Consider the following 21,619-nt stretch of genomic DNA (forward strand, 5'->3'; position numbering starts at 1 on the left):
CTGAAGGGAGTGGAACATCTTCCTTATGAGGAGAGCCTGAGGGAGCTGAGGGCTCTGTAGCTTGGAGAGGAGGAGCCTGAGAGGTGACCTCATTGCTGTTGATAAAGATGTGCAGGGGGAGTGCCCAGAGGCTGGAGCCAGGCTCTGCTGGGTGATGCCCAAGGACAGCACAAGGGGCAGTGGTGGAAGCTGAGGCAGAGGAAGTTCCATGGAAACAGGAGGAAAAATGTTTTCCCTGTGAGGGTGCCAGAAGACTGGAAGAGGCTTCCCAGGGGGGTTGTGGAGTCTCCTTCTCTAGAGATATTCCAGACCTGCCTGGATGTGTTCCTGTGTGATCTGCTCTGGGTGCTACTGCTCTGGCAGGGGGTTGGACTGGATGAGCTTTGGAGGTCCCTTCCAGCCCCTAACATTCTGTGATTCTGTGATTTTGTGATTCTGTGATTATTGAGAACAGATAGTTATAGATGAAAAGGAAAATATGAATACTGATATTGTGAGAAGATAATGGAAAGTCTGAATATAGATGATGAAGATGCCTTTGAAAGGCAGAATCACCTGGAGATTTGGAACAATATTAAACCCTTGAGAAACAAAACATGAACAAGTGTTTCTTAACAAATGGGACAGAGAATCACAGGGTCACAGGGTGTTAGGGGTTGGAAGGGACCTCTGGAGATCTTCCAGTCCACCCCCCCTACCAGAGCAGGACCAGAGAATCCAGCACAGGTCACACAGGAACACATCCAGACAGGGCTGGAAAGGCTCCACAGGAGGAGACTTCACCACACTGCATTGGAATGAAAGCTAAGGGATAAGCAACCTGCTTGTGAACAGGACACCAAAGAGATTTATGTGACTTAATATTTCTCTAGACTGTAACTGAAAATAGTTTCCTCTCCAAAGAAAACTATGCTGGTTTGGGGCCAGACAGATCCTCTCTTGCCCCGAAAGGGACAAAAGAATGAGACTCACACAAACGGATTGGAGAGTGATGGAAAGTTTAAATGGAAAAAAAAGCAATTGGTGAAGCTACAGAGAACTACAAACCACAAAGCATAGTGACAAAGAGTATCCCAAAGCGTACAGAACCCCTCACAGAATTCCCAGAGGCTTCCCAGTCCTTCCCTTCTTCCCACCTGAGGGTAAACCCAAACCCCCCCCAGGGCTCTTTCTTCCCCCTCCCACTGCTAGGCAAGTCTCAGGCTGGCCAGGTCTGAGACTGCCCCCCCCCTCCATTCTCCTCCTGGCATTAGGCCTAGACAGGCCTAAGAGGCCTTGAGGATACTCCCCCAGCATTACCCAATAAGAGAGCATCTCCCATGGGAGCAGAGAGGGAAGAAAGAGGAAGAGAATGACTCTGCAGATGGCCTTATAGGGCACAGGATTTATGGGTAGAAATACGCCGAGTCCTGTGTCCACCCCTCTGGGTGGGCACCCAGGACACCAGAGGTGTATCTCATGTAGCAGTGGCAGGGGGCACCCAGCCTAAACTGCCACAAAAACTTAAATAATTTTGCAATAAAGATCTATTTTTTCCTGTAGTGCAGTTAAAAAAAAAAAAAAGTAAAAACTATTTTTCTGTCCTATTTTATTGCACATTTCCATAGTGACAGAAAATAAATGTAGGAGAATTAAGACAACCAACCAACTAACCAAAACCCCAGGTACATTTTATTAAGCACATCCCTGTGGTACTTACAATGAGCCTGTTGATGTGAACTTGCTGAGGTAAGAGTCCCAGTGCTGCTGCCACTCCTTTGCGAAATACCCGAAGAAGTGTGATGTTCAGCTTCTTCACATCCATTTGCAGTGTCTGCAAAACAAAACCAGATCAAATGAACCACAGAACCACAGAAACATTCAGGTTGGAAAAGCCCCTCAGGAGCACCAAGGCCAACCCACAACCCTGCTCTACAAGGCTCACCCCTAAACCACAGCCCCAAGCACCACAGCCAAACCACCTTCAAACACAGCCAGGCTTGGGCACTCCACCACCTCCCTGCCCACCACATTCCAGTCCCTGACCACTCTTGCCCTCAAAAAATGTTTCCTACTGTCCAGTCTGAACCTACCCAGTGGCAGCTTGAGGCCATTCCCTCTTCTTCTGTCACTAATGACCTGGGAGAAGAGACCAGCACCAACCTCTCCACAACCTCCTTTCAGGTAGTTGTAGAGAGCCAGGAGGTCTCCCCTCAGCCTCCTCTCTTTCACACTAACCATCCCCAGCTCCTTCAGTCTCTCTTCATCAGATTTATTCTCCAGGCCCTTCACAGCTTCTTTGTCTTCCTCTGGACCTCTAGAATGTCAACTTGTCCAGCCACTTACAAGTTCTAATTACACAGAAGAAATCATTATGTGTTTTAACACCACCCAGAACAAAGCATGTAATTAATCCCTGGAAAGGGAAGCCATAGAAATAAAAAAAGCAAAGCATTAGCACAGACACACAACTTACTGTGTTCACCAAGTTACTCCTTTTAGTTTGGGAAAGACAGAGCTGAAGCATTCTACTTAGTCAGCACAAATCATTTGCCTTTTGCTCATCTGCAGTGTTTATCATGGATTGCAAACCTGTTCCCCCAGGAGTTTACAGCTTTGATTCCACTGCTGCTGCTGGCAGTGGTGACTTGTTGAGCCTAGAGGAGAATGGCCCTGGAGGACTCAATTCCCTGAGCAATTCCCCACCTGGATACTGCACAAGTAGTGACAGTCTCTAGGTTTGTCTGACCCAAGTAAACACACAGAGCTTGAAGGGAAGAAGGTTTCTGCTTGTGGGGGAAAATTAGGAGAACAGAATTCCAGGGAAGGAAGCCCATCAGAGAAACCCATCACAGTACCACAGTATCTCAGAGGTTGGAAGGGACCTCCAGAGATCATCAGGTCCAATCCCCCTGCCAGAGCAGGATCACTTAGGGGAGTCCGTACAGGAATGCATCCAGGTGGGGTTGGAAAGTCTCCAGAGAAGGAGACTCCACAACCTCTCTGGGCAGCCTGCTCCAGGCCTCTGTCACCCTCACTGCAAAGAAATTTCTCCTCATGTTGAGCTGAAACCTTCTCTGTTCAAGTTTGTCTCCATTGTTCCTTGGCTTATTGCTGTGTACCACCCAAAAGAGCCTGGCCCCCTCCACTTGACCCCCAGCCCTCAGCTCTTGAGAGACATTGATCAGATCCCCTCTCAGCCTTCTCTTCTCCACACTAAACAGCCCCAGGGCTCTCAGGCTCTCTTCCCAGGGGAGATGCTCAAGTCCCCTAAGCATCCTCCTGGCTCTCTGCTGGACTCTCTCCAGCAGGTCTCTGTCTCTCTTCAACTGAGGAGCCCAATTTCAACATCTCTCCCTTGTGAAGCATGGAAAGAATAATCAAAATCTTGAAAGTTTTCCCAGCCAGCAAAATAATTTCAAACTGTGTGAAACAGTGAACTCAATTTACCTGTAATAAATTTAATTCTCTATACCCCTTGGGGGGTCAAAGGCAGCTAGGGACTTCTGCTTCTTGGTATGAGACTCAACAAGGCCAAGTGCAGGTTCCTACACCTTGGCCACAATGAGCCCATGCAAGCTACAGACCGGGGGTGAGTGGCTGGAGAGCAGCCTGGCACAGAGGGACCTGGCAGTGCTGGGTGACAACAGCTGAACAGGAGCCAGCAGTGTGCCCAGGGGGCAGGGAAGGCCAAGGACATCTTGGCTTGGATCAGGAATAGTGTGGCTAGCAGGGCTAGGGATGGAATTCTGCCCTGTGCTGGGCACTGGGGAGGCCTCACCTCCAGCACTGTGTGCAGCTCTGGGCACTCACTGCAAGAGAGATCTTGAGGGGCTGGAGCAGGTCCAGAGGAGAGCAATGAGAGTGGGGAAGGGACTGGAGGGAAAGTGATGAGGAGAGGCTGAGGGAGCTGGGGGTGTTCAGCCTGGAGAAGAGGAGACTCAGGGGGGACCTTAGCACACTCTACAAGTACCTGAAGGGAAGTTGTAGTCAGGTGGGGGTCAGGCTCTGCTGCCAGGCAGCTTGGGACAGGACAAGAGGGCATGGCCTGAAGCTGTGCCAGGGGAGGGTTAGGTTGGATGTTAGGAAGCACTTCCTGCTGGAAAGGGGAATTAGAGCCTGGGATGGACTGCCCAGGGAGGTGATGGAGTCACCATCCCTGGAGGTGTTTAAGGCAAGACTGGATGTGGCACTTAGTGTCATGGTCTGGTCAGTGTGGTGGTGTTAGGTCCTAGGCTGGACTTGGTGATCTCAGAGATCTGTTCCAGCCTCAATAATTCTGTGATTCTGTAGTTAGCTTTTTCTGGGTAGGGCTTTGGTATAGGGATGCTGCTAGGGATATGCTCATGTTAGCTGCTTCTGCTAAGGACACTCTGAGACTTTGTAATGTTGGAGATTCTACAGGACTTCTGAGAAGACTTGTAGGATTCTCTGCTCTCTGCATTTCTGGAATCAGGTTGCCTTACAGCCACAGGATTTGTGCCTTCATTCATCACCCAAGGGCCCTCAAATGAGGGGAGCACAACAGTTGGTGCCCAGCACGGTTGGGGGAATAGCAGATAGCAGCAGCAGGTTCGAGTCAATCCATGACACCACCACAGTTAATCCATAGAGTTTCCTAGCATAGGAAGTTGCTGGGGCATAAAACTGAACAAGAGGCAGAAAATGGGCTGGGTGCTCAGATGGATGCTGGAAATCACCAAATGTCCCTGAAAACTGTGCAGAATTTGTCACACCGTTGAAGCCAAGCCTCTGACCATCAGCAGTCAGGATGAACCCTACACCAATAAAAGGCTAAGCTTCTCTGGCAGGGGGTTGGACTGGAAGATCTCCAGAGGTCCCTTCCAACCCCTAACATCCTGTGAGCCTGTGAGCCTTTGTCTGCTGTTGAAATGTTTGAGGGCTGGCCATCAGCTTGGACTAGATACCAGGTTCCATAGAGGATCCCAGGATGTTAGAGGTTGGAAGGGACCTCTGCAGATCTTTGAGTCCAAATCCCTCCTGCCACTGCAGGACCAGAGAATCCAGCACAGGTCACACAGGAACACATCCAGACAGGGCTGGAAAGGCTCCAGAGAAGGAAACTCCACAATCTCTCTGGGCAGCCTGTTCCAGGGCTCTTGTGAGCCTCATGTTCCTCCTCATGTTGCACGTTATATCCATTGCCCCTTGTCCTATCCCAGGGTGCAACTAAGCAGAGCCTGTCCCCTCCCTCCTGACACCCAGCCCTCAGACATTTACAGACAGGGAGGTCCTGTTTGCACATGGAGTTACCAACTGAGGACAATCCTAGAGGCTGCTGCAGCACAGAAGACAAGGATGCTGCATTTGGGTGTTCAGCTGAGGCCATGGCACTCTGCTGGCATCCACGCTTCAGACTGGCAAAGCTTCCCTGGAGGTGGGTGTGTGATGTGATAAACTGGTTTGTCTCAGCTATGTGACAGATTCACACTTTGTAAGTTTTGCAGGGAGAAGAACTAATTTCTCAAAGGAAATCAGCTGATTGGCAGCTGATTTGACCACTTCTGTAGGAAGTAACAACACAAGAGTGAGAAATGCTCCATCTGTAAGGTCTGGCTTTTGCCCAAGATTCCCTTGCTGAGCTTTTACATGCACATGGACAGTGAGTCAGGCAGCTATAGAAAGACTCCATGACCTTCATGGATGATTAAAGTGTATAAGAATCCATTCAGCCTACTAAGGCTAAGGTTTGTTAATGCTTGTCTTCAAGAGGCACACTTTGATTTCTATCAGCCCCATGTTCTTTGGGAACCTCTAGGCTTGCAGTCTCCTAGTAAGGATAAGGGTCAGCTCTTTCTGTGTCATTTGACACCAGGGTGTCACAGGGCAAGGTGGATTTCCTGATCACAATTAATGAGAAGACACAGAACAGTCTCCTGTCTTTCTTCTGAGGGAAATCTCAGAAGATAGGGTATTTAATTCTCCTGGCTTCTGAGTCAGGTGGGGCGTCACTGTCCCACAGTGTAATGTAGTCAGTGGGGTGACGTCTGAGACTGTCCTCTCAATGCTCATTGTACTCATTTCCCTTTACTCCTTTCCTCTGCTACATTGATGCATGAATGAAGCATAATCTATCTGGGACTCAAAAAGGATGCAGGCTACCAAACACCTAATGTGCTACCCATTGTATGAGACTACAATGCCACAGCACCACCTCAGCAGGAAAAGAACCTTATGCAGAGCCCAGTGACATTAACAGAGCCTTTCAATGAGTCAGATGATCACAGAATCCCAGATCCCAAATCCTCATGCAATGCATGCTTGTCATTGTTGAGGGATGCAGGAGAGGAGAAAGAAAGATTGTGTTCAGTTCTGGGCCCCTCACTACAAGAAGGACATTGAGGGGCTGGAGTATGTCCAGAGAAGGGCAATGAGGCTGGAGAAGGGCCTGGAGCACCTGGGCTGCCAGGAGGGGCTGAGGGAGCTGGGGGTGTTCAGGATGGAGAAGAAGAGGCTGAGAGGAGACCTCACTGCTCTCTACAGCTCCCTGAAGGGAGGTTGGAGCAAGGAGGGGGCAGCCTCTGCTCCTTGGTGTCAAGTGACAAGACCAGTGGAAATGGTTTCAGGCTGCACCAGGGGAGGCTCAGGCTGGATGCTAGGAAATATTTCTTCCCAGAGAGGGCTCTCAGACATTGGAATGATCTGCCCAGGGCAGTGCTGCGGTCACCATCCCTGGAGGTGTTTAAGCAGAGTATAGAACTGGAACTTGAGGACATGGTTTAGTGCTGGGTTGAGGGTTGGACTGGATGAGCTTTGAAGTCTCTTCCATCCAAATGTATTCTGTGGTTCTGTGATTCCCTATTGTTCATGGGATATAAGTTTGATGCAGTTTTGTTGTTAAATCATATCAGTCCCAGTCTGTACTGTGGAAACGCTTTGGAAGGGGAATGAAAGGGGCTGGGGGTCAGGAAGGAAGAGACAGGCTCTGTGATAGGACAAGGGGCAATGGATGGAAACTACAGCACAGGAGGTTCCACCTCAACATGAGGAAGAACTTCTTGACTGTAAGGGTCCCAGAGCACTGGAACAGGCTGCCCAGAGAGGTTGTGGAGTCTCCTTCTGTGGAGCCTTTCCAGCCCTGTCTGGATGTGTTCCTGTGTGCCCTGTGCTGGATTCTCTGGTCGTGCTCTGGCAGGGGGGTTGGACTGTAAGATCTCCAGAGGTCCCTTCCAACCCCTCACATTCTGGGATCCTGTGAAAAGCACAGCACAATACAAAGATATGGAAACAGAGCTCAGCTGAACACCGTTTCAGCCTTCTGGCTCTTTAAGAGGCATGGAGAATGAGCTTCATAAAATTGTCCCATCTGCCCTTATTCAATATTAGCAGAAAAACCCCAATGATTCCATTACAAAAGAAATGCATTCTGCTGTAATGTCTGGTACAACTCCTGTGCACAGCATGATTGGACCAGTCACATCCTATTTCATCATCCCAGAGGCAGCTGTAACCCTGGGAGCACGCAGACCCTTCTGAGCCCCTCCAGGGCTGTGCTTTATAATCCGTTTTTCTGTCCAGTTATTGAATCTCTGGGTACAGCCAGTGTCAAGCTCAAATGCCAGAAACTCAGCACTGTTTCTCCTTGCTCCTTTTGTAAAACACTCCTTTCAGACAGTTTGATGTTTCAAACACTCCTTAGTCAATGAAGTTTTATTTCCCAGCATGACTTTGTGAAATGGTCCTCAATAAATCAAAATGCCTTGCAGAAAAAAAAAATGACAGACATAAAAAAAAAAAAAACCAAACCACCTCAAAACATCCTTTTCTTTTTCTCTTCAGAATTTTCAATTTAGATTGTGGCAGACACAGATATATATATATATATATGTGTATGTAACCTTACAAAACTAGAAACATAAACCAATAGGTTTAGGTGTCCAGAGAAGGGCCAGGAGGATGATCAGAGGGCTGGAGCTGCTCTGCTCTGGAGACAGCCTGAGAGAGTTGGGGTTGTGCAGTCTGGAGAAGAGAAGACTCCAAGGAAACCTTCTTGTGGCCTTCCAGTATCTGAAGGGGGCTACAATAAAGCTGGGGAGGGACTTTTTAGGGTGTCAGGGAGTGATAGGACTGGGGAGAATGGATCCAAGCTAGAGGAGGGGAGATTTAGATTGGATGTTAGGAAGAAATTCTTCCCCATGAGGGTGGTGAGACACTGGAACAGGTTGCCCAGGGAGGTGGTGGAAGTGGATGATCCTTGAGGTCCCTTCTAACCCTGACAATTCTGTGATATGGCACTTCCCACATCTTTCAGGAACTGATCTGGCCAAAAGACTCCCACAGACTTAATCTCCTGTGGTCAGTAGGTCGAGAGAGGTTCTCCTCCCCCTCTACTCTGCCTTGGTGAGTCTGCATCTGGAGTATTGTGTCCAGTTCTGGGCTCCTCAGTTCAAGAAGGACCTCAGGGAACTGCTTGAAGAGGAGACTCAGGGGGGACCTTATCACTCTCTACAGCTACCTGAAGGGAAGTTGCAGTCAGGTGGGGGTCAGGCTCTGCTGCCAGGCAGCTTGGGACAGGACAAGAGGGCATGGCCTGAAGCTGTGCCAGGGGAGGGTTAGGTTGGATGTTAGGAAGCACTTCCTGCTGGAAAGGGGAAGTAGAGCCTGGGATGGACTGCCCAGGGAGGTGATGGAGTCACCATCCCTGGAGGTGTTTAAGGCAAGACTGGATGTGGCACTTAGTGCCATGGTCTGGTCAGTGTGGTGGTGTTGGGTCATAGGCTGGACTTGGTGATCTCAGAGGTCTCTTCCAGCCTCAATAATTCTGTGACTGTGTGAATACATGTTGAGCTTTAACTATTAGTAGAGCATGTGTTTGTTCACTCAAAACTGAAGAAGTATTACCTCTAGATGGGAAGAGAAGCAGCAGTGCCTCTCTTATTTCAGAGCTGAAATAAAGGGAAGGTAGATGATGAGGGCTAGCACTAAGAAGCAATAGCAGACTGACTTAGAAACTTGGAAAAGCAGAAAGAGAGCTGGGAATTCAGATTTAATGCTACAGAATTATCTATTGAGCTTGCTTCCCTAGTGGGAATGCTACACTCATCTCTTCCTCCAACATTGGAATTTGATTAAGCTTGATGAAAGACACATTTGCACTTCTGTAGTGCCTTTAATTTTGTCTTTCTGCATATGACATCCCTCTCTTTAAAAAGGTTGTAAATCCTGTTTTCCTAAAGAGCCTCATAAAATGAACTCAAGATGGGGGCTGCCCATCTGTCCACAGTCCAAACCAAGTTGTGGGCTGCTTTGAATTCTGGAAACAGTGGCAGTGGCAGTGCTGCCCCCACATCTCCCAGATCTGGAAAGGATTGGATGCCTGTGACAGCTCCAACTTGTGCTCAGCTCTGCTCAGGCCACATCTTGAGTACTGTGTCCAGTTTGGGGCACCTCAGTCCAAGAGAGATGTGGAGGTGCTGGAGCCAGGGCAGAGGAGAGCAAGGAAGCTGGGAAGGGCCTGGAGAAGAAATCTGATGAAGAGAGACTGAAGGAGCTGGGGATGGTTAGTGTGAAAGAGAGGAGGCTGAGGGGAGACCTCCTGGCTCTCTACAACTCCCTGAAAGGAGGTTGTGGAGAGGTTGGTGCTGGTCTCTTCTCCCAGGTCATTAGTGATAGAAGAAGAGGGAATGGCCTCAAGCTGCCACTGGGTAGGTTTAGACTGAACAGTAGGAAACCTTTTTTGAGGGCAAGAGTGGTCAGGGACTGGAATGTGGTGGGCAGGGAGGTGGTGGAGTGCCCAAGCCTGGCTGTGTTTGAAGGTGGTTTGGCTGTGGTGCTTGGGGCTGTGGTTTAGGGGTGAGCATTGCAGAGTAGGGTTGTGGGTTGGCCTTGGTGATCCTGAGGGGCTTTTCCAACATGAATGTTGAGGGGGAGGAGAACCTCCCTGGCTCTGCTGGACACACTCCTCTGAATGCACCCCAGGACCCCACTGGCCTTCTTGGCCACCAGGGCACATTGCTGTCCCATGCAGAACTTCTTGTCCCCCAGCACTCCCAGCTCCTTCTCCTTGGGGCTGCTCTGCAGCAGATCACCTCCTATCCTGTCCTGCTGCAGTTTATTCTTCCTCCCCAGGTGCAGGACTCTGCACTCATCCTTGCTGAACCTCATTAGGTTCCTCTCTGCCCAGCTCTCAGTCTGTCCAAGTCTTGCTGAATGGCCTCACAGCCTTCAGGTGTCTCAGCCAAGCCTCCCAGTTTGGTGTCATCAGCAAATCTTGGGCAAGCACATGCAGTTCACTGCTAAGAAATGTATTTTTAAAAGGAGTGCCTCAGAAAGTGAGCCAAGGTTCACCTCTGATAGCCACCTGAACAGACACTCCCAGGACAATGTGCAGGCTAAGGTTTTCTGAATGCAATCCCCACTGATCCTCTGGACTGACTGGGAGCTGTAAAGGCCATGTCAGAGATGTGACAGAGCTCAGTTCTTGCGTCTTGTATCTTGTAATCAACACAGAGAGAACTACATGCAGGCTGTCAGCTTCATTTTCTTTCAGTTCATTAATGTCTTACTCCTGCTGGTGATCAGGAGCATGAGCATGAGCATGACCATGACCACACACTCACATGCAGGCAGCTTCTCTGGGACCTGGTGGTTTTGTAACTCTCCAGCTGCTTCCAGTTCTGGTAAACACTTATTGACTTTGTTTCTGCTAATGAGCTGAGACTTACCAGGTGACACAAAACACCTCAGGGGCAACCTGCACAGACTGCAATTAACTCGTGGTTCCTGTTTCCGTTATTTAATTAGACACATCAATTTTGAACACTGCACAAGCTGATCATGGAAAATGCAGGCAATTACCAACAGTCATCAAACCCTATTTTCTAAATTACATGCCAAGGAGAAATGATTTTAAAGCACAAAAATAATGTCAGCAAATCATTTTTTTTGTGTGCTGTGTCTCTGCTGGGTAAGCCTAACAGTTTACACTTCAAATGATAATTCCTACCTCTGCCTAGGGTCAGTGAACAGATACAATAATCTAATATTCTAATCTAATACAATAATCTAATACAAAGTGTTCTCCTCTGGGGTAATCTCAGAATGTGTTTTCCTACAGAAGAATGTGAAGATGCAGAGCATGCATGGGGCCTACAACAAAGCTGAGGAGGGACTTTTTAGGCTGTTGGGTAGAGACAGGACTTGGGGGAATGGAGCAAAACTAGAAGTGGGAAGACTCAGATTGGATGTTAGGAAGAAATTCTTCCCCATGAGGGTGGTGAGACACTGGCACAGGTTGCCCAGGGAGGTGGTGGAAGCCTCATCCCTGGAGGTTTTGAAGGCCAGGCTGGATGAGGCTCTGGCCAGCCTGCTGTAGTGTGAGGTGTCCCTGCCCATGGCAGGGGGGTAGGAACTGGATGATCCTTGAGGTCCCTTCCAACCCTGACAATTCTGTGATTCTAGGATTGGACCTGCACTGCAGACTTTCAGGAACATCTCTCCTGGAAGTAATTCTGTAAGGAGAAGTAACACAGATCTGGGTTTTTTGTTGTTTTGTTTTGTTTTGTTTTCTTTTTTCCCAAAGGGAAAAAGTCAAATCAGTAAAATAAGAAAGTTTTAAAAATCTTTTTATTTCTTTCTCTTTTTTCTTTCTTTCTTTCTCTTTCTCTCTTTCTTTCTCTCTTTCACTTTCTTTCTTTCTTTCTCTTTCTTTCTTTCTTTCTTTCTTTCTTTCTTTCTTTCTTTCTTTCTTTCTTTCTTTCTTTCTTTCTTTCTTTCTTTCTTTCTTTCTTTCTTTCTTTCTTTCTTTCTTTCTTTCTTTCTTTCTTTCTTTTTCTTTCTTTCTTTCTTTCTTTTTCTTTCTTTCCTTCTTTCCTTCTTTCCTTCTTTCTTTCTCTGTATGAAACTCTCCAGCACACTGCTGAACTGCTTCATCCAGATCACTTTCCCCTAACTACAGGGCTGACAATGAGAACAATACAACAATGAGAATCTTACTTTTCCATCTAATGCATAACAGCTGTGTTTATGACTAAACACAGGGCACAGAGCTGCCAAGAACAAGACTGGCATTTTGCAATCGTTTTCCAGAGCAGCTGTTAGGAGCATTCAAGGAACATGAGTGCTCCCTACTAACTTCCAGAAAAATTATTCATATGCTCAGATATATTTGCTGCCTTGCTGACTATAAGCCCTTTGCATTCTAGAGAACACTTAAATGAAGCTCCTGGACAGTGTAGGTTACACAAGAGCAGCCCCACACTATCCACTGTCCATCTAACACTTCAAGGAGGAAGGCAGCTCCTTCAGAGCACTTCACAGCATGACATTTTCTGAAATACATCTTCTGTTTCACACTCAGTGGTGCATAAATTGGCATAAAAATCTTAAAATAGCTCCCATTAAGTAAAATTAAAGTGTCACTAAAATTGTGCCAGTGCTTGCATCTTACCACAGAAACACAACAGCCCTGCTGGTTCTGACCCAATGCCCACTTCACCCAGTACTGTCTCCTGCACAGCTGGATGTAGGTGTGAAGGGAAAAGCAAGGACAGGGCAAGCACATGAAAATCTCTCTCCTGTTACTAATCCTATGCCATACCACTTTTGGCTCAGGTGATTTTGTAAGCCTCCTGGAGTTTGCCATAACAATGACAGCCTTCAACATATCTCTTCTTCAAAGTTCTTCTTCAAAGAGGAACCTAATGAGGTTCCACAAGGATAAGTGCAGAGTCCTGCACCTGGGGAGGAAGAATAAACTGCAGCAGGACAGGCTGGGAGGGGATCTGCTGGAGAGCAGCCCCAAGGAGAAGGAGCTGGGAGTGCTGGTGGACAACAAGTTCTGCATGGGACAGCAATGTGCCCTGGTGGCCAAGAAGGCCAATGGGAGCCTGGGGTGCATTCAGAGGAGTGTGTCCAGCAGAGCCAGGGAGGTTCTGCGCCCCCTCTACTCTGCCCTGGTGAGACCTCACCTGGAATATTGCATCCAGGTCTGGGCTCCCCAGTTCAAGAGGGACAGGGATCTGCTGGAGAGAGTCCAAGGGAGGGCTCCAAGGATGCTGAAGGGACTGGAGCACTGCCTGGTGAGGAGAGGCTGAGAGCCCTGGGGCTGTTTAGTGTGGAGAGGAGAAGACTGAGAGGGGATTTGATCAATATCTATCAATAGCTGAGGGCTGGAGGTCAGGAAGGAAGGGACAGGGACAGCCTCTGCTCACTTGTGCCCTGGGATAAGGACAAGGGGCAATGGATGGAAACTCCAGCACAGGAGGTTCCACCTCAACATGAGGAAGAACTTCTTTTCTGTAAAGCTCACAGAGCACTGGAACAGGCTGCCCAGAGAGGTTGTGGAGTCTTCTTCTCTGGAGCCTTTCCAGCCCTGTCTGGATGTGTTCCTGTGCTGGATTCTCTGGTCCTGCTCTGGCAGGGGGATTGGCCTCAAAGATCTCCAGAGGAGTCTTCCAACCCCTAACATCCTGTGAGACTGTTCCTTTTGTGAACTGGAGTAAACTTCTTGCACTCACAGCAACCTTGGGCAAGGTCTACTGCTCTGTCTGAAGAGCCGTTTTCTTGTCTCCTCTGAACCCAGCTCCTTCGAGGATGGGGGAAGATGTCGTGTGAAGAGCAGGCAGCAGCACAGTGCAGTGACCTGGGGCAGTGAGTACAGAGGTTAGGCTACAGAGCTGATCTGGGTCTGTGCTAGCACCACACAATTGTAATTTCCCCCAACACAGCACAAAACATGATCACCAGATCAGGATTATGTGATCCATGTGCTCTATGGGGATCTGATCAACGCTTGCAAATATTTCAAGGGTGGGTGTGAAGAAGATGGGGCCAGCCTCTTTTCACTGGGGCCCAGTGATAGGATGAGGGGCAATGGACACAAACAGGAACCCAGGAAGTTCTACCATGACATGAGGTAAAACTTCTTTACTGCGAGGGTGATGGAGCACTGGAGCAGTCTGCCCAGAGAGGTTGTGGAGTCTCCTTCTCTGGAGACTTTCCAAACCCACCTGCATGTGCTGCTGTGTGATCTACTCTAGGTGATCCTGCTCTGGTAGGGGGGGTTGGACTGGATGATCTCGAGGTCCCTTCCAAGCCTACCATCCTGTGATCCTGTGCTTCAGCTAACTTTTCTTCATCTGCTTTCCAAAAAATGCCTTAACCATTAATTAGCACTGCAATATTTCCTATTTTCCTTCCCATGTGAATTCTTTTAGGATTACTTTTCAACAAAAAAAAAGCATTTTGTCAATGAATTAATTACTGTCATATAGGGTTGCAAAAATTCTGACATTTATTTCAAGAGAGAAATTTTGTTATGTAAGAGGTTCTAGACAGATTCAAGAAAACCACCTATGCCTCTCTTTTTCTTTAGAAAGTGGTAATTAAATAAATTCTGTGTGAGTTTGCAGGTACTGAACTCAATCTGTACTACGGGTTTCAAGCCTAGATTTTGCTTCCTTCATTAGAAGCCTAACAGGGGAGCATATAGAAGATGCAGGAGGCTATCTTCTTATGCAGTGGTATTAAAATCCTCTCCTTTTTCCCCTTAGAATTTGCTAGAGATCAAAGCATTGTGCAGAAGCTGTCAGACTGGGATAAGCTTCTGAACCAAAAGCTGAAGCTTACCAAGTTTCCTGCCTTCTCCCCTGCCCAGCCTTGCTGATGCAGAGCCATCAAGGTGCCATGCAAGCACACAGAGAGATTTTCTGCTTGATCACTTCTGACCACAGCCCTTCCCTCTACAGTTCATGGAACATGAGATTGAACCTAGACCTAGGATGCCAAAGACTTAAGCTAGAGCTTGTTCTAATTCAATCATTGCACTAGGATGAACTTTGATTTGTTTCAGCAGAATTAAGATCATTGCAAGGCAGGTCAGTAACAGCTTTTATTTTTCCTGCCCTCTGAGAAGGGCACATTTAGGCATGCAAAGCATTTAGGCAAAGGATGAAGAGTCACACAGGATGTGGTCTGAAGACAAGAACTCTCTATAAAATGGAATATGATAAAAGCCATTCCAGTTTAGTTGGTTTTTTTTTTTTTTTTTTGGTAGCTACAGCTTACTCTTCCTTACCCCCTCACCAGCTGTTACTCTGCTGCACATGAAATGCATCCAATTTTTTTCACATATACAAAAAAGCCTTCCAAAAGAAGTTAAGAGCAGAGCAATCAAACATATGACAACACAAAATGCAGAAAAAATCAGTCCCTTTAGTCATTCAACTTAGCAAGCCAAACACCACACTGCTAGAATTTGATCAGCAGCCATTGCAGAGATGGAGAAATGGCACAGGGCAGTGGAAAACCTCAGCTAGGAGATAACACAACTGCTGCTTGTGAAGATGTGCTCTGGGGGCTAAGAAGGCCAATGGGATCTTGGGGAGCATTCAGAGGAGTGTGTCCAGCAGATCCAGGGAGCTTCTCTTCCCCCTCTACTCTCCCCACCTGGAATACTCCATCCAGGTCTGGGCTCCCCAGTTCAAGAGGGACAGGGATCTACTGGAGAGAGTCCAAGGGAGGGCTCCAAGGATGCTGAAGGGACTGGAGCACTGCCTGGGGAGGAGAGGCTGAGAGCCCTGGGGCTGTTTAGTGTGGAGAGGAGAAGACTGAGAGGGGATCTGATCAATGTCTCTCAATAGCTGAGGGCTGGGGGTCAGGAAGGAAGGGGCAGGGACAGCCTTTGCTCACTTGTGCCCTGGGATAGGACAAGGAGCATTGTTCCTTGGCTTATTACTGCACACCACCCAAAAGAGCCTGGCCCCCTCCTCCTGACCCCCACCCCTCAGCTATTGACAGACATTGATCAGATCCCCTCTCAGCCTTCTCTTCTCCAGACTAAACAGCCCCAGGGCTCTCAGGCTCTCTTCCCAGGGGAGATGCTCAACTCCCCTAAGCATCCTCCTGGCTCTCAGTTACACTGACACCACACTGACCCCTCCTGAGATGAGAAACAACTACAAAGAGGTGCCTGAAAACAGCTGTAGCTGTTAGGCCACTGGGCTGCATGTGTGGCTGGTGTAATTTCTCTGCCATCAGCAGCCTTTGCCAGCCATGTCTTTCATTCATCCTGTTTCAGCAGCTCCACTTCAGTGTGGGGAATAATCAGACATACTGTGCGTGGTGGGCATATGGTGCAGTTGCAAACTAGAAGAGCTGCCCTGAAACTATTTTTGGTTTTTCACTCTTTCCTGTCACACACCCAGAAATCTGTAACAACAAATACTCTCACTGAATGGCTGGGGCTTCTGGTACAGCAACCATGTTGGAGCACCCTGCAATATTAGTTCAGTACACACAAGACAAATCTTGGTTAGGATGTTTCATGGCACTAGATGGTAGCTGCAGGGCAGGAAAAAGTAGGTGTAAGTATCAGGCAATTAGTGACAGAACAAGAGGAAACAGCTTCAACCTGCCACTGGGTAGGTCCAGACTGGACAGTAGGAACCATAATTTCAGGGCAAGAGTGGTCAGGGATTGGAATGTGCTACCCAGGGAGGTGGTGGAGTCCCCAAGCCTGGATGTGTTTGAAGGTGGTTTGGCTGTGGTGCTTGGGGCTGTGGTTTAGGGGTGAGCCTTGTAGAGTAGGGTTCTGGGTTGGACTTGGTCTATAAATATCAGAGGGGTGGGGGTCAAGTGGAGGGGGCCAGGCTCTTTTGGGTGGTTCACAGTGATAAGCCAAGCAACAATGAGTTCAAACATGAGGAGAAACTTCTTTGCACTGAGGGTGACAGAGCCCTGGAGCAGGCTGCCCAGAGAGGTTGTGGAGTCTCCTTCTCTGGAGACTTTCCAACCACACCTGGATGCATTCCTGTGTGGACTACCCTAAGTGACCCTGCTCTGGCAGGGGGTTGGACCTGATGATCTCTTGAGGTCACTTCCAACCTCTGCTATACTGTGATACTGTGGTGACCCTGAGGGTCTTTTCCAACCTGAATGTTTCTGTGATCCTGTGTTCCTGCCCACGGCAGAGGGATTGGAACTGGCTGATCCTTGAGGTCCCTTCCAACCCTGACAATTCAGTGGTTCTATGATTCTATGACAACTTTGCCAACAAGCAGAGCTATTTCATTTTAATCCCTGCTAATACCTCTGCTCTTCTCATTACTACCCCCATCCTCTGCAGGCTGGTGGGAGGATGCCCCTGGTCAAATGGGACATATTGACCTACATCTCGACAGGAATTCAGTTTCTCACCAGAGACCTTCCTCTGCCATAAGAGACAAGGGAATCCATTCTCTAATACAAGATGCATTAGTATGTGCACTTATATTATCTACAGAGAATGAACTTCATTAACACAACCAATACAGAACCACAAAACCTTTAAAGAGCATCTGAGCTTCCTCTTCCCCCCCCACCTTTTTTTTTCTTTATGAAACATTACCACTGATTTGCTTTCCCAGACATGCTCATTATTAGAGTCTGATGACCATCTGAAGTGTTTTAAAAAGGGAAGAAAAATCTCAGAAGGTTTTATTTCTCTGAGGACTGCATTTGTTTGCAGATTACCCCCCCACCCCCCATTCCTTTTTCCTGCCTCTATTAATATCACAGCTCTTGTAATACAGAGGAATGCCTCTCCCAATATAATCTCATAAGTAAGACATTATGCAGCTAACAATTAATGGAAGTGAAGATTCAGGGTTTATTTGCCTTTTTTTTTTCCCTTTCTGTTCCTGTGCAGTCATGCTAAATTTAGTAACAAGGGAGAACAGCTCAGCTTGAGCTGGGAGGCCAGAGAACTTTTTTAATGTACGCACTACAGGTTTACCTGCTAAAGCAGACAGGTTCAAATATAATGTTATGTGCCCAAGCAGCTGAAGAGCAGCCAGCAGTGTGCCCAGGTGGCCAAGAAAGCCAAAGGCATCCTGGCTGGGATCAGCAATGCTGTGTCCAGCAGGAGCAGGGAGGGGATTGTGCCCTGGCACTCAGCTCTGCTCAGCCCACACCTGGAGTGTTGTGTCCAGTTCTGGGCACCTCAATCCAAGAGAGATGTGGAGGTGCTGGAGCCAGGGCACAGGAGGGCAAGGAAGCTGGGAAGGGTCTGGAGAAGAAATTTGATGAAGAGAGACTGAAGGAGCTGGGGATGGTTAGTGTGAAAGAGAGGAGGCTGAGGGGAGACCTCCTGGCTCTCTACAACTCCCTGAAAGGAGGTTGTGGAGAGGTTGGTGCTGGTCTCTTCTCCCAGGTCATTAGTGATAGAAGAAGAGGGAATGGCCTCAAGATGTCACTGGGTAGGTTTAGACTGGACAGTAGGAACCATTTTTTGAGGGCAAGAGTGGTGAGGGACTGGAATGTGGTGGGCAGGGAGGTGGTGGAGTGCCCAAGCCTGGCTGTGTTTGAAGGTGGTTTGGCTGTGGTGCTTGGGGCTGTGGTTTAGGGGTGAGCCTTGTAGAGTAGGGCTCTGGGTTGGACCTGGTGATCCTGAGGGGCTTTTCCAACCTGAATGTTTCTGTGATCCTGTGATTCTGTGACTGTGACCCCCTCAGACATCAGTGGAGGGATTAATGACTGCTGAATAAAATGCTGAAGGTGCCAGTGATGAACACACCCTGCAGGAAAGTAGCTGTGTGCCATGAATACCATCAAGACATTTGCCACTGAATTCAGAGAGTAAAGGAAACAAATCCTATAAAAATGAGATTTGCAAGTGGATGTTTTTGAAAGAGCAGTTTGTCCTACATCAGGGGGGACTACATCTTGGGCAGATTTACAGTAATGAAATTTTTCTGTGACCTTTTACTCTGTCTCTTTACATTAGAAATAAATGTTAACCCCCTACTAATTTGGATCAGTCTGCCCTTCCAAGCCAACATTTTCCTAACACATTTCAAGTTTCTAAGATGATACAAGGTGGGTAGCTTTCTTTGCTCTGAAGCAGTCTGTTTTCCAAACAATTATTCACTCTGACTCACCATTTTGCAGCCTACCAATGAGGTAAGGAGATGCTGCCTGTAGCTGTTGGCTGAGCTTTATTACAGGTAAGAAGGGCAACAAACTGTAATAAGTGAACAAATATTTGCAAGATATGGTTACTGCATAAGAGTTCATGATCACAGCCAGGAAGGCAGATGAACTTTAAACAGATAAAGCCATGGCAATGCAGATTATCACAGGATCACAGGACCACACAGGATGTTAGGAGTTGGGAGGCACCTCTGGAGATTTTCCAGTCCAACCCTCCTGCCAGAGCACGACCAGAGAATCCAGCACAGGGCACACAGGAACACATCCAGACAGGGCTGGAAAGGCTCCAGATAAGGAGGATTTTCCTCCTGTTTCAGAATGAAATGTTCCGGTTTCCACCAGCTTTAAGTCAGAAGATCACTAATAATTTAATTACTAGTTGAGAGACCTGAGTCATCATCACCTGTATACTACCTGGACAAGATAAAAGGCAGCATTGAATGAGAAAACACTTAGAAAAGAAAAGATCTTAAAGATTTCTTCCTTACACCAAGTAATTTGCACTTCTGCAACTTACCAACCATACCTACAAGTGCAGAGGAGCCTTTTGTCCCTCACTGCTTTCCACTGGGACAGGGATCTGCTGGAGAGAGTCCAAGGGAGGGCTCCAAGGATGCTGAAGGGACTGGAGCAGTGCCTGGGGAGGAGAGGCTGAGAGCCCTGGGGCTGTTTAGTGTGGAGAGGAGAAGACTGAGAGGGATCTGATCAATGTCTCTCAATAGCTGAGGGCTGGGGGTCAGGAAGGAAGGGACAGGGACAGGCTCTGCTCACTTGTGCCCTGGGATAGGACAAGGAGCAAGGGATGGAAACTCCAACACAGGAGGTTCCACCTGAACATGAGGAGGAATTTCTTCACTGTGAGGGTCCCAGAGCCCTGCAACAGGCTGCCCAGAGAGGTTGTGGAGTCTCCTTCTCTGGAGCCTTTCCAGCTCCATCTGGATGTGTTCCTATGTGACCTGTGCTGGATTCTGTGGTCCTACTCTGGCAGGGGGGTTGGACTGGAAGATCTCCTGAGGTCCCTTCCAACCCCTAACATCCTGGGATCCTCTGATCCTACAGTCCAGAGGAAAACAGAAAAATATCTGTATGCCTTTTGACAGAGACTCTCTCTCTGCTGTTGCCACTGATTCTGTGGCATTAGTGCAGCAAAGCTAACACAGCTCAATAAACCTACTTCAAAAGCCTTCATAATTTTGTTCTGCTCCACGTGATTTAATGCATAACATAAAGGCCTTGGGGAACTATTCCTTGTCCTCAGTGCTTGTGTGATACTCACTGTAATGCTGCTGGGAATTACATGTGTGCATCCAGGGCAGAATACACCATGGTGTGTGATAAACAAAGAGCAACCTAGAAACAACTTACTTTTTTTTTTCCTTCAGTGCAAATCTGCAGTCTGCATTTGAAGCACAGGAACAGGACAAAGTGTTTTTTAAAGATCACTGCTCACTGAGCACTGTGGCTGTGGCCAGTAGGTCGAGAGAGGTTCTCCTCCCTCTCTACTCTGCCCTGCTGAGGCCACCTCTGGAATATTGTGTTGAGTTCTGGGCCCCTCAGTTCAAGAAGGACCTCAGGGAACTGCTTGGGAGAGTCCAGCACAGAGCCACACAAATGCTGAAGGGAGTGGAACATCTTCCTTATGAGGAGAGCCTGAGGTAGCTGAGGGCTCTGTAGCTTGGAGAGGAGGAGGCTGAGAGGTGACCTCATTGCTGGTGATAAAGATGTGCAGGGTGAGTGCCCAGAGGCTGGAGCCAGGCTCTGCTGGGTGATGCCCAATGCCAGCACAAGGGTAGTGGTGGAAGTTGAGGCATAGGAAGTTCCATGGAAACAGGAGAAAAAATGTATTCCCTGTGAGGGTGCCAGAAGACTGAAAAAGGCTGCCCAGGGGGGTTGTGGAGTCTCCCTCTAGAGATATTCCAAACCTTCCTGGCTGTGTTCCTGTGTGACCTGCCCTAGGTTCTCTTGCCCTGGCATGGGGGTTGGACTGGATGAGCTTTCCAGGTCTCTTCCAGTCCCTAACATTCTGTGATTCTGTGATCCTGTAACTCAAAGATTGTGAAACTCAAGGTGAAGGGATTTTCCTTGCTGTTAGTGGGAAGAAATTCCCTTTGAAGCATGTTTTCACACACATTTGCATACTGGTTTTATGTTTTGGAGGCTTTTTTCTTTCTGAAGTCATGACTCTTGTATCTGACATACTCCTAGAGTGTTAGTGGCTGCATAAATCTGCATATAGAACAGCTACTTCTGTATCTGGCAGAACTAACAACCTGTCTGAACACAGGGAAATCCAGGTAGAAACAATCAAGGTATGCATAAAAATCTGTGCTGGAGCCAGTGACAAAACTAAGATCACTGTGGACAGTGAGATGGTTTAAATCCTGTTCCATAACAGAGGATTTATGGTCAGAGCTCTGGGGAGGTCTCTGCTTGCTTGTATATGCTTAGCCCAAATCAGTATGGGAGCTTTTGTACCCTTATTCCTTCCTTCTAGTAATTAGGGATGTACTCCAAAGTAAAAAAGATGCTGGTCCTTTTACAAGGAGACTTCAAACTACTTGAATGCTGTCTAACAGCCCTGAGGTTACTCTAGGACCTTCAGCACTCTCCATCCAACCTTTGGAAGGCACACCAGTGGATAGATAAGAAGCTCATCTCTCTGAGGAAACAGATAAAGACCAAATGTGACTCTGACTTTGCAATTTAGTGA

The 21,619-nt window shown here is 47.9% G+C and overlaps 1 protein-coding gene across 1 annotated transcript in view; it reads right to left on the reverse strand.

The window, feature by feature from the left end:
* PTPRR (protein tyrosine phosphatase receptor type R) overlaps positions 1–21,619 on the reverse strand; it is a 149,020-nt gene that overhangs the window by 93,115 nt on the left and 34,286 nt on the right. Inside the window, exon 4 of the mRNA XM_054399457.1 lies at positions 1,700–1,813. Coding sequence (XP_054255432.1) covers positions 1,700–1,813 — 114 coding nt within the window. The remainder of the gene's footprint in view (positions 1–1,699; positions 1,814–21,619) is intronic.

This window comes from Indicator indicator, chromosome 3, assembly GCF_027791375.1.
Source record: "Indicator indicator isolate 239-I01 chromosome 3, UM_Iind_1.1, whole genome shotgun sequence".
Taxonomy (NCBI): Eukaryota; Metazoa; Chordata; class Aves; order Piciformes; family Indicatoridae; genus Indicator; species Indicator indicator.